Source organism: Anopheles funestus, chromosome 3RL, assembly GCF_943734845.2.
Source record: "Anopheles funestus chromosome 3RL, idAnoFuneDA-416_04, whole genome shotgun sequence".
Lineage (NCBI taxonomy): Eukaryota > Metazoa > Arthropoda > Insecta > Diptera > Culicidae > Anopheles > Anopheles funestus.
In genome coordinates this window covers 363,647-377,203 of record NC_064599.1, presented here as the reverse complement: position 1 = coordinate 377,203, position 13,557 = coordinate 363,647, and the positions used below count along the sequence as shown (strand labels likewise).

The window sequence follows — 13,557 nt, the reverse complement described above, 5'->3', positions numbered from 1 at the left end:
AAATAGCACATGTACACAAAACTGATTAGCGTGATACTTATCTCTAGTGATTTAGTTTCGTCTTTTTGTTGAAATAGGAGTGTTCCAATCTTAGAACATTTAATTTTTAAGTTTTACAACACTTTCTCCCTCGTAGAGTTCCCACAAGACTTTCTTGGCAAATACGTTGTGGTTCCATTCCTGGGTGTAAATTAATATATACTATGAATTCTTTGATTGAACCAACCCTTGGGGGTGTCGCTTAGAAGGTGATCAGCATCAGAACAAACTTTTCCAATTTCCCAACTCTTCTCAAGTACGATATGTAATGACAACAACTTCTTCCAAGGCTCCTGATACTTATCCAACCAAAAGTCATGTGTTGTTAAGTAGCATGGACACGTGTCTTAATTTGTATACCCAACACTTGAAACACACACACATACACACGAATAATTCACGAATAAATAAAGTTGTGAACGCAATAGTGTGCATATACCCTGCATCACGATTAACACTTAACACTACGGCGAATTTAGAACTTCTCTTAAGTGCCAGGGACACCAAACGGGTAAGTAAATCAGCATTTTGTTTTGAACAGCAAACGTTAAAACGTGCTATTCTTTTAAGCAGAGGTTGTCGGGGCGAAATCTTCCCATAGGTCGTGTTACGCAAATGTTTTTTATCACGTTTCCAGACGTTTAGGATAGCATTTAATAATGGTCTTGAATCATGCGACAGGAACAAATGCTTTCAATAGTTCTGCTGTATCTGTATATTAGTACCGGATGTAGATTTACTTTCAGAAACCCTTCAAAATTTAGTGTGATTTAAGTCATCGTTTTGTGTGTCAAATAATCAGTTTCTACCATTATTTCAACTCATACAGACCAAACTGTATAATTATATACACCTCACACGTTTGGTCTTTCGTTGAACTGAACATAAATGTACAGATGTTACGTTACGTCCGTTAGAATGTTAACCTAACCGATCAAATGAAATTTGTAAATGAGATTCAGTCTAAATCTCTAACGATTGCCAGGAGAGTACGAAAAAAAACACTTTTCTTCACGCATTACTAATGGTGTACAATAATTTCCTTCTGTATTTATACAACGCTCTTTGTGCACCTGCCAACTCACGAATCGTCAAAAGCTATCACAAAACGTTTACGACAGCACAGTACCTAATTCATTGTGCAAGTATCCTTGGTAGTATCCGATATACCAAAACACACCCAGCAGTTCCTCACGGCTGTACACTGCACCAATCTGTAAATGAGCCACCTCATTTACCACCAATCCGTAATAGAGCAAGCTATTGCTCTATCAGAATTCTAACAGCACTACGTCGTCTTCTTATTTTATATCCCTTCACCAATCATCACCATTTAACATAGCTCGTCGTTCTTTCTTTTTTCATATGATTTGTTTTGTGTTGTTTGGGTGTTCGTATATGCGTTTTTGGTGTACGTACGTGTATTTTTTGCTGCGTGTGTATATTCGCTGTATTTTATTAGGACGCGGCGCTTTCGTATTCCATGCCTGGGTTTTGGGAAACAAGGCAACATAATTAGATTCTCACTAACTCCAACACTTGAACGCGCGCTTGTTCTTGTAACGAACTGTCTGGGTGACTGAGATGGTACATGGTCACCAGCAAGCTAAATGTTAAAGAGTATCTAATGTTTATTTGGACTTCTTTTGCTTCTTTTTCATCCTTTCCTTTCTATTCGTTATGCTCGTTGAATAATCGTTTACACCGCGCTCGTCGTCCTTTGTTGTCCCTGTCTCTGTATCTGTCCCCACGATCGATACTATCTTGCGAATGCATGTTCAGTACTCAATCAATATGGCCGATGAGGCGCGTGACAATCATGTGCAGCAGATCGAACGGGCCGAGATCGCTAATCTGGTGCGCAGTCGGATGGAGTCACTAAATCTCCCAAGCATCGATTATGACGACGTAAGCGAAAAGCGTAACCATTTGTCGTACGTCATCATCAACCCATCGTGCGATCTGAAGTTAGAGGAGGGCGATATCATGTAAGCTACATAGCTTTTCTCGATCTTTCTACGTGTATATAGGCTCATTGGCTTTTTCAGCTACCTGGTGCGACCCTCTCCTTTCTCAGCCCAGAAAACGTTCGAGCGGCACAATTCGCGCCGAAAATCCAACATATCATTCTGCTCCAACATCAATCTGGCGGCGGCGGCGGCCGGTTCACGGCGCGGTTCCGGCATCGGCCTGAATACCATCGGTGGACCTCAGCCGATGTCAGGTTACGTAACGCCCCGGGCGCCTCCGCTGGTCACAACAAAATCGAATTCTCTGTCTCTTCCAGATAGTCCTAATGCAATGGGACAGATGCGGGGAAGGAGCAACTCCTTGAGGGTAATGAATGGTTTCATAAGAAAAACTGGGCAGAATTTTAACCGCATTACAAAACCGACATTAACTCCACAATTCCTTTCATCAAGTACAGATTGACAGCGACATCCTACTGAGACGCTCCAACTCACTGCGACAGGGACTACCGAACATCGGGGCATCGGGACGTCGGAAGTCATCGTTGGAGGAGATTGGCATTAGCCACTTTGCAACACTCATGCAGGCAACAAATCACTCGAACCCAATCAAGATTGCTCTGAACGGTAGCATTGGATTAGAGGTAAACAGTCGCAGCGGTGCTAGATCTGTGAGTAATTTTTTGAAATCATCTGGTAATTTACTTTCAAAACAGGTAACTCCTCCAGAAGAACCGCTACCAATCATCGGTGTACCCTGTATGAGCGGTGGCATCAACCCATCCACTCTCGGAGGTCCCGGCTCCGGGTTGGGAGGATCGACTCTCGGTGGTTCCACACTTGGTGGTTCTTCACTCGGTCTAAGCACCGCGATAGAGTCCAATAATAGCGCCTCAACACCGAACATCCAGATGCAGAACGAATCCTCCCAGCAGCCGCAACATTTGCATGGTACGATAGTATGATATAACTTAATGTGGGGCCGTAGGCTCCGCTCGGCGGTACGCAACAACAAGTGGATATAGAGATAGCCAAATACACTTCGCTATAGTCGTAGGTATTAGTGTGTAGACGGACGGAAGTAACTATCTATACCTTGCCTCCATGTCCACACATTATCATTATCATCAGCTCCCTGAAGTCCCATTCTCAGCCTTACGGGTCAGAGCTTAACAACGAGTTTTTGTATTGCCCCTTATCCTGTAGTGATCGGCAAAGGCTAACGTGGGCTTCTCGATCAATAGCATTCAACGAATATGTGAACATGAAGCTAGAGAAATGATCGTATGTACCATCGACATGAAAGCAACCTGCTCGTTTTCATGGTAGATGCTAGGCACCGTTGACAAATAACATTTAGCTTAAAGTTACTAATAAAAACCTACCAACAGCTGGACAAAAAAAGTGGACCGAAGAAAACATAAATGGTGAATTTTGTACTTACGATTGATGCTAATTTTAGCGTCACAAATGAAGGACACTAGTAACTAGTACTTCTACTATTAATACTAGGGATACTTAAACAAAACGTTACATTTAAAAGGAGGAAAAATAACCCGCACACGGTGTAAGACATATAGAGAAAGAGAGAGAGAGAGAGAGAAAGAGAGAAAGAGAGAGCGAGAAATAGAGAAAGAAAGCATAAATTCGTGTAGAAGTCAAGGCTGTCCTTAACTCTATCTGTTAATTCTACGTGTTGGAGCATTCTGTACATACTCGGCCAATGGATAACGAATGGAACACAAAACACGAATAGAATGTCAACAAAATTAACGATAACGTGGTTCGAGAGGTTGTAACATACGCACATTGTCATAATTCTTCGATGACAATGGCACCAACTGCTCGGATAAAAGAGGTAGAATGCGATTTACGAATTAATGAAACGTGATTCATATCAATCGCACATGTTTTACTGTATATATAGCGATAATGTAGTACGTATAAATCAAATCTTCAATTGCTATACTTTTGTTTATTTATTTTCCAATCAGATATAAGTTTGGAAAGGTTGATAAAGTCATTTCATAGAACGAACCTTTAGCGAATTTGCGCCTATATATTCAATACTAAGCGGTCCAATGTAGAGAAAATAACAGTAGATAGCGACGCACACTGCACACTCAGAGTGAGGCAAATAGTATAAGTTTAATGATAATTGACGACAAGGAATGTTGGGCACTAATTTGTTTGTTCATTTTACTGATCGAGCAGAGGGGCGATCGGAAAACATATAACCAAACCACAACTGTTTTACATAAAATGTACGTGCGGTTATCCTTCCGTGAAATGAAAAATCACGCAAAACATCACGGTAGAAGCAATGCGTCGAAATATCAAGCTTAAAAAATTGTTACTATATTTTAAACTGTTGCAACTCATCTCAAATTAAAAAGTATTGAGCAAAGTTTTCATCTTTTGCATTTTCTAAGACAACCTGTAAGACAGGAAGTAATAAAAGAAAATTAGAAATAGGACAAATGCACCTTTCCCAGCTAAGATGAGAGATAGAACTGAAGAACAACAAAACCACCAACAAATTTGGCAGAAAGCAACCTATATTTACTAACACTCGTTGCTCGTCGCTCTGGACATTTTGTTGAAAGGTAGCTTCACGTCTTGGAAGACTCAGTTACGTTTATCTTCCGAATGCTCGGTATTGGTTACTGTTTCGGAAAATGTATATCATGCCTTTATATTGTTTGGAAGCGGTCCTAAAAGCACCAGAAATATTTTTAAAACTGAAAGAAACCAAACACGTTGAAGATGATGGTAGGGTGGATACAAATGGATTCATATACCTAAATATATATTTTTCTAACCCAATTGTGAACACGATCGCGAAGGTAACTTTGTTGCTTTCATTCACACGAGCATTATATTCAGGAGAGATAAAAATTTAAAAAAATACATTAGCACATACCTGGACGAGGATAAAGTTGTACATAGGAACGAAAGTAGGCAGTAGGCTGTATAAAAAAATATAATCTGGCTCATGCTTTTGTACTGGTAATCATGTCGGTAGGAACGGAAAATCACCTAGTTAAATCATTTTAATCTTTACGTGATGCTTGAAATGCGTTAACAGGGATCATTCAATTATTATGTAACTCTAGAAGGGGAGGGGGTTGAATTTTTAATGCATGCATTAAAAATCGCAGCTATGCAACACACGATCGAGAGTGTCAGTAAGTAGGATGGAAAGTAATGTATTATTCGTCTCTTTTCTTTCGTAAATTTCTCCATGATTGTCCGGTAAAAATCTCCAAAAACAATTCTTTAACACAAAAAGAGCATTACCACGGAAAAAGGTATCATTCGATAAATAATTTCAAAAGCAATTATTTATTATTTATAAAAATAATCTCGGTATGCACACATCTCAAGAAACATTTATAAAATTTATTTTATATTTATAAACATGGATTTACAAAAATTAAGCAGAACCTATCTATACTTTTCCAGCAAATACTGTGATACGATCGTTTAACAAAACGGCAGATCAAAAGTATAGAGCAGGCCCATTAACATAACAAAACCTGTTAAGCCTTTTTTTAATTGTTGTGTTAGGAGAAGGGTAGGGAAGGGAGAAGGTTCAACAAACTATTACGTACATAACGGGGGGTGGAGGGGATGCTTCCAGCGTTACGTTTGGTTACGAAAGGGAAGGAGGGGTCAAAAATTAACAATTTTTGCGTTATTTAATAGTTGAATCATCCCTAAGAAAAAGTTTATTCTTTGATTTTTCACATTCAATTTTCATACCGAACCTTAAATAAAATTTATAATCCAACCAAGCGGGGCGAATCTGAGCGCTTTACTTGACGTAAGAAAAAATCATCGCTTTGGTATACTGTAAACGCTTTACACAATGTCATAGAAAAATTTCGATGGCTACTAGAACGTATCAGGATGAGTTTGAGATGGCAGGTGTAGAATTTTCTCAGGATAGCCTTCAGGAGCAGGAATTGCGCATGAGTGATCATGAGAATTACCGTAGGCATTATTATGGACCTTGTTCGGAAGTAATAAAATAACAAACGGGTTAAAGTGTCGGGAATTGTAACATAAACCTAACGAACTAGCCAACTAACACTTCTCAACGTGTCAGCAAGCGGACGATAGTGAATGAAAGAAATACAAAGACAGAAAGGAAATAAAACAAAATTACAATTGTAAGTACGTAGAGTACTGGGGAAAATGCGAAAAGTCAATGGAAAAAGAAAGCATAGCGCCACGCTCGTGGCCCCACACCCGATCGCACTAGTGGTAAAGCGTGAATGATATAAGGTGGAAAGAGAAAAAAAGGAGAATGCACCTAGCAAGAATTATACACTAAAGTAAGCGAGCTCTCTATACGTTCGAATAACTGAACAAGATTCCTTAATGCTTAAAGGATTTGAGGTAAGGAACACAGCCGTTACAACTACTGAAAATGCCTTAGGAATGGAATGACATGTGTCAAGTATTAAAATGAATATAAAAACAACTGCAATTCCTTGGAAGTCATGTTCAAAGCGATCGAGAGATTAAGAACAAATGTGCAAGGCCACAAGTGATGGAGAGTCAGACAGAGTTAATGGAAGAAAAAAAGCATAATATACAAATAGAATTGAACGCAAAACGCAACTGATATTAAGCTTAACAAATTTAGATTTTGATCTCCTTTTTTCTACTGTTAATCGCACCCAACAAGAAAAGCGCACTACATACACATGCGGCATGCTTACATTAAGAATATTTAAATACAAATTTTGTCATTTCGTTCTCGCACCAAAACGTCTCTCCCATTAACTTGAATCAAGTATTTTACAGTATGAATCGCACATAAGTAAACGTATAGGGTTCAATTTTAACATGTTAGAACGTACGGGTAGAAATTTTCCATTTTTTGATATTGTGCTTACCGTTCGATTCGATTTTCTGTCCACACTTTAGCTCTGACTCCCCCTGTACATTTTAACATCGCCATCCAATACCGGGAAAATCCCTGTTAAACAATAACAAAAAATGACGAGTACGATAGAAAATAGTAATAAACCACTTAAAAGAAGTCTTTGTTCATATCAACAAAAAAAACTAACGCATTTATTAACTCTTGATAGATTCTAAAATAAAGATTTGTTTAAAATAAACATTGTAGGTATGTTCAGCACTGCGCGATTTTTTGCCGTGGTCGAAAATATTCTTTCACATTCTCTGCAGGAAATGTAGACTCGTTTCAGATTAAGTATGTAGACCTCAGTACACTACTTATTTTTCTCTTTTTTATTCTCCACAACGATGTCAACATAGCTATATTAATTTAAACAAAGAAATCGTAGTTTTAATAATAAAGATTCCATCGATGCACATAAATGACTACTAACCCTCAATACAAATATGTAAATGCAATTGATATCTGGTAAACATTTCGCATAAAATCATTTCACTTGCATTCCCGAATTACAGTGGAGCGCCGATTATCCGTGTACCTTTTATCCGGCTGTCGCATTATCCGTACGGCTCGGAAATGACAGTTCCAAAGAGGAATTGACATATTAACTGCAAACCGTTGATGTCAAGAAATAAAAACCTCAAGAGGAACTGATACTATTGGCCCAAGCTTGACCAAATTCAACAGATTTCTTTTGCAAAGTGCAAATAAGTAAATTAACAGCTTGCTTTAGAAGAAAAAAGTTCACCCATTGCACACTAAACACTAATATTAATCAATAAAAAGAGTTGTGCCTATTATCCGTGTTATTCGCTTATCCGGCAGGGGCTGAGTCCCGACGAGCACGGATAATCGGCATTCCACTGTATATTACTGCAGAACACCTTGTTTGAGTTTCCTAACCATTTTGCTAACTGGGCAGTAACGATTTGACAGGTCAATAGGACAACAGTACGACGCGTCAAAACAAACCGCACCCCGCAACGACACGAAAGCAATATTACTGTTTTTATCTACAACAGAAATTTGCTATTTTCACCGGATTCGTCAAAATGGAATCAACGAACACTAAAGAAGATTACATCCTACAACGATTGAGCAAAGTGATGGAATCTCGTATCGAAACTGACCGAGAAACCTTGGATGCACTTTCGGATTTGTCGACATTCTTCAAAGAAAACACTCTTCAATCCAGGCGTAACTTACGAAGTCAAATTGAAAAAAGGAGCTTAGAAATAAATCAGGTAGCTTTAAAAAACTTTTCATTTCAACTCATAAATAGTCACGGTAATGAATTACTCTTCTATCTATGGTGGCGTCCAGAATTTTCTGAGTGCATTTAAGGAAGTAAAAGAAATGTTAGATGGTATTTGCGGTGACATCAACTCCATGAATCGATCGGTTGAAAACATGAAATCGCAACTATACAACACTGAAGTACAAACGAAGGACCTCATTCAGCAGGCGAACACATTACAGGAAGAAAATTCAAAACTGCAGATTCAACAAAAGATCGCCAGTGGATTTTTATCGCGGTTCCAACTGGCAGTAACCGAACATCAGATGTTATACGGCACGAAACGAGACGCACCAATTACGACGGAGTTCTTCCAGGTGCTTGATCGTGTACAGCAAATTCACGCCGACTGTCGAACGCTTATGCAATGTGGATACCAAACAGTGGCACTGGACATAATGGAAGAGATGACATTGCACCAGGAAGCGGCACTGGAACGACTATACCGTTGGACACAATGTCATTGCAGGAACGTGGAATCCAAAGAAATGGGTGTACTAATCATAGAAGCAATGGCAAGACTGCAGGAGAGACCGGTGCTGTTCAAGTATGTTATAGACGAATATTCCACGGTGCGTCGTTCCGTGGTTGTGCGAAGTTTCATTGACGCACTTACAATTGGTGGTTCAGGAGGAAACCCGAAACCCATAGAGATGCTTGCCCATGACCCGAAACGCTACATTGGTGACATGTTTGCGTACATTCACCAAATATTGCCTCCGGAAAAAGAAAATCTTCAAATGCTGGTAAGGAACTGTGACAAGGAAGACATTTTCGAGCAGGTTCAATCGGCGATGATAAACTTATCGGATGGTGTATGTCATCCACTTCGTGTACGTGTAGAAACGATTATAAACGCAGAGAAGGATACCATCGTTCTATATTCAATTTTCAACTTAATCAAGTTTTATCAGAATATGATAAATGGAGTTGTTAAAGGAGGGCAGCTGGAGAACTGTATGACTGATATGCAGCTGTTCTCCGAAGCGACGTACCTGAACAGTCTTACATTCCAGGTGAAACAGTTACTCCAAGGTCCGAATGAGAATCGAATCGGATTAGAGCCTCCGCAAACGGATCTGGTTCCGTCACGAAGTGTCGGTCGTCTGCTGAACCTATTGAAGGAGATACTTTCCGTTGCTAGCATGGTTCCCGGCAGTCAGACTGACATTGTGAAAATTGTGGGCAGTGTCATTGACCCATTACTACAATCGGTACAAGAATCCGCCTCACATTTACCCACGTCGGACATGGCAGTGTACCTGTTGAATTCATTGTATCAAATAGAAAGTGTTATTTCGATTTACGAGTACATGGAAGAGAGATTGGAGCGGCTGCGTGCCCAGTCGGATGCACAAATCGATACACTGACGTCAGAGCAAGCCTCATCCCTTGTTGCAAATTTAAATTTAGGCCCTATTTATACTGTGCTCCAAAGAAATGCGGTACAGATCGATCATAGGCATCTGCAGACGTTTGTGGTAAGTATAAGCAAAGCTGTTCAAACAATACATTTAAACCACTCAGTTTCTTTCACCTGTGCATATGTTACATTTTTCTTTCAGGCTAAACTGGAGCAATTTTTGCAAACTCCCGAAATATTGCTAGTTCCGCAGGTAAATCTTCTCATTAGCAGTGGACATCGGGCAACGGTGCAAAAACGATCTTTCAACGTGATTATTGCTATTTATCGTCAAATTTATGAACGCATAAATGACCCCAAGAACGGATATAACAATCCGGAAACAATTCTGCCTAAAACCCCGGAGCAAGTGGCGGAGAAACTGTGTGGGTAAGCTTAGCTTATTGTAATAGAACATAGTACGCACATATTGCAAAGGAAGATTAGAATGGCAGATGGTACAATATCAATGTCAATTTTTTCATAGATGCCCTCTTGCTATCTGAACTGATGAAAATGGTCGTTCGTGGAAGCTATTCGTTCGATCGTTGTAAAATTATAAGGATTTTTTTATACTTTATTCTGAGAATACCTTGAATCATGTTCCGGAAGAAGAAGAAGATGGTCAGAAAATATCTTCAAATAATAAATAAAGCCTCGCCAGATTTCGCCAGATCTTAGACATGTACACCTGCTCGAAAATGTTTTCCTTGTCACAGTTCCTTACCAGCATTCGACAGAAGTGCAGCACACAGCAAATAAAGGGACATTTCATTTATCGGTGAAAAATCTTTGAATTTGTTACCTATTTGCATTACTATCGCTACTAAATATAAAAATCAATGTAACACTTGGAATTCTAATTGTCACCACTCTTCCACAGATACATTTTCTCTACGGTATATGATCCTAAAAACGAATATAGAAATAATGAAATTTGACGGTAAAGTAAATGAACCAATCCCATATGTTGATCAAAGTTATTTAAACAGCTAAACAGTTTAAAACACCATTGCACATAATTTGTAGTATAGTATGCGTATATACAGAGCGGACATTTCGTAAAAAAATCGTATAGAATCGTAGAAAGATCGTTTAGAGAACTTCTATGTATAGTAGGCCAAGACTGCGAAAGTTGAAGCGCCTGATAACCGAAGTTATACGTGCCTATATGAGTAAAATGATTGGTGTATTTTATTGAATGAAATTTGATATAAATGGTGACAATAAAGCTGTTTTGTGCTGGAAGGATGCGCTTTTCTGTGAGTAGACTTTTATGGTTATCTATCTATATATATAAAATTCTCGTGTCGCGGTGTTAGTGTGCAAACTCCTCTTAAACGGCTGAACCGATTTGTATGAAATTTTCGCTGAACGTTCGTTAGGTATGAGAATAGGTTTACCCCTACTTTTCGTTTCGCTAGGTGGCGATAATTAAGATTTGGGGAACAATCTATATATCCATATATAATTACATTAAGGCCAACCAATTGGTTTCACAAAATGAGCAGATGTAGCCAATTTTGGCGGTATTTAGAAACTGTGAGCTATCAGCAGTAGACCTGTAAAACCGTGCGGTAGTTTTTTTTCCTATCTACAAAACGCATGTTTAAGGGCAAAGCTAGGTTTGCCGGGTAAGCTAGTTTTTTTATATTTTTTAATTCTGTTTATTATTTATTTGATTATTTTATTTGAGTGAAAAGACACCTTTTTAAACCAATTGGCATAAAAAAAATCGATTTAATTTTTTTTTGCTAAATTTCTCACAAAAAAACCTAAGGGGTAAGCCTTATGAAATTTTCGAGTTGAAATTTTTTTTTATTTTTTTTCTGATTTTGTATTCTTTTTTTAATCTAAAGCATTATTTGAGTGGAAAGAAACTTATTGCAACAAATTTGCATTAAAATACATCAATTTATAAATGAGGAACAAAATGAGGAAAATTTTACGTTTTCCCAAACAGGGGAATGGAACTTGGTTCCTCGCATAACTTCTGGCACGGACATCTGAGGGCATGGCCATCCAAGAAGAAAATGTAGTCATTGGTGCCATCTATCGACCACAGGCAAAGATTGGAGATCCGTTAGATACCGACCGAGTTATAGGCAAAATATGGTGCGAAAATGAGGAAAATTTTACATTTTCTCAAACAGGGTAAGGAACTTGGTTCCTCGCATAACTTCTGGCACAGACATCTGAGGGCATGGCCGTCCACGAAGAAAATGTAGCCATTGGTGCCATCTATCGACCACAGGCAAAGATTGGCGATCCGTTGGATACCGACCGAGTTATAGGCAAAACTTGGTGCGAAAATGGGCCTTAGTGGATTGACAAATTGATAGATTTTTTCAATTTTTTTATTATTTATTATCTTTTTTTAATTTAAAGCATTGTTTGAGTGAAAAGGAACTAATTGCAACAATTTCGCATTAAAATAAAACAATTTTTTAAATTTTGCTAAATTTCTCAAAAAAATGGCAAGGGGTACCCCTTATGAAATTTTCGAGTGGAAAATTTTTTTGAAATTTTTTTCTGATTTTTTATTCTTTTTTTAATTTAAAGCAATATTTGAGTGAAAAGAAACTAATTGCACAAATTCGCAATAAAATATATCACATTTAAAAATGTTGCTGAATTGCAGAAAAATGAGGAACATTTTACATTTTCTCAAACAGGGTAAGGAACTTGGTTTCTCGAATAACTTCTGGCATAGACATCTGAGGGCATGGCCGTCCACGAAGAAAATGTAGCCATTGATGCCATCTATCGACCACAGGTTAAAGATTGGAGATCCGTTGGATACCGACCGAGTTATAGGCAAAATTTGGTGCGAAAATGAGGAAAATTTTACATTTTCTCAAACAGGGTAAGGAACTTGGTTCCTTGCATAGCTTCTGGCACAGACATCTGAGGGCATGGCCGTCCAAGAAGAAAATGTAGCCATTGGTGTCATCTATCGACCACAGGTTAAAGATTGGCGATCCGTTGGATTCCGACCGAGTTATAGGCAAAACATGGTTTGAAAATGAGCTTTAGTGGATTGACAAATTTATAGATTTTTTCAATTTTTTTTATTATTTTTTACCTTTTTTTAATTTAAAGCATTGTTTGAGTGAAAAGGAACTAATTGCAACCATTTCGCATTAAAATAAAACAATTTTTTAAATTTTGCTAAATTTCTCAAAAAATGGCAAGGGGTACCCCTTATGAAATTTTCGAGTGGAAAATTTTTTTGAAATTTTTTTCTGATTTTTTATTCTTTTTTTAATTTAAAGCAATATTTGAGTGAAAAGAAACTAATTGCACAAATTTGCAATGAAATATATCACATTTAAAAATTTTGCTGAATTGCAGAAAAATGAGGAACATTTTACATTTTCTCAAACAGGGTAAGGAACTTGGTTTCTCGAATAACTTCTGGCATAGACATCTGAGGGCATGGCCGTCCACGAAGAAAATGTAGCCATTGATGCCATCTATCGACCACAGGTTAAAGATTGGCGATCCGTTGGATACCGACCGAGTTATAGGCAAAATTTGGTGCGAAAATGAGGAAAATTTTACATTTTCTCAAACAGGGTAAGGAACTTGGTTCCTCGCATAACTTCTGGCACAGACATCTGAGGGCATGGCCGTCCACGAAGAAAATGTAGCCATTGATGCCATCTATCGACCACAGGCAAAGATTGGCGATCCGTTGGATACCGACCGAGTTATAGGCAAAACTTGGTGCGAAAATGGGCCTTAGTGGATTGACAAATTGATAGATTTTTTCAATTTTTCATTATTTTTTACCTTTTTTTAATTTAAAGCATTGTTTGAGTGAATAGGAACTAATTGCAACAATTTCGCATTAAAATAAAACAATTTTTTAAATTTTGCTAAATTTCTCAAAAAAATGGCAAGGGGTACC

The 13,557-nt window shown here is 38.2% G+C and overlaps 2 protein-coding genes across 8 annotated transcripts in view; both read left to right on the top strand.

Annotated features, from left to right (window-relative positions):
* LOC125768199 (potassium channel subfamily T member 2) overlaps positions 1-7,144 on the top strand; it is a 112,379-nt gene extending 105,235 nt beyond the window's left edge. For 6 of the 7 annotated variants that reach the window (XM_049435538.1, XM_049435535.1, XM_049435536.1 and 3 more), the window contains 4 exons: positions 1,822-2,027; positions 2,088-2,376; positions 2,468-2,653; positions 2,726-7,144. In XM_049435538.1, the coding sequence (XP_049291495.1) occupies positions 1,822-2,027; positions 2,088-2,376; positions 2,468-2,653; positions 2,726-2,974 (930 nt within the window). In that variant the 3' untranslated portion in view covers positions 2,975-7,144. The remainder of the gene's footprint in view (positions 1-1,821; positions 2,028-2,087; positions 2,377-2,467; positions 2,654-2,725) is intronic. The other variant, XM_049435533.1, reaches the window with a different exon arrangement.
* A 116-nt stretch (positions 7,145-7,260) lies between these two features.
* LOC125768209 (conserved oligomeric Golgi complex subunit 6-like) lies at positions 7,261-10,910 on the top strand. Its single transcript, XM_049435560.1, has 3 exons — positions 7,261-8,189; positions 8,269-9,723; positions 9,808-10,910. Exons 1-3 carry the CDS (start codon positions 7,998-8,000, stop codon positions 10,036-10,038), a joined length of 1,878 nt encoding a protein of 625 aa, XP_049291517.1. The 5' UTR covers positions 7,261-7,997; the 3' UTR covers positions 10,039-10,910.
* Positions 10,911-13,557: the final 2,647 nt, after the last annotated feature.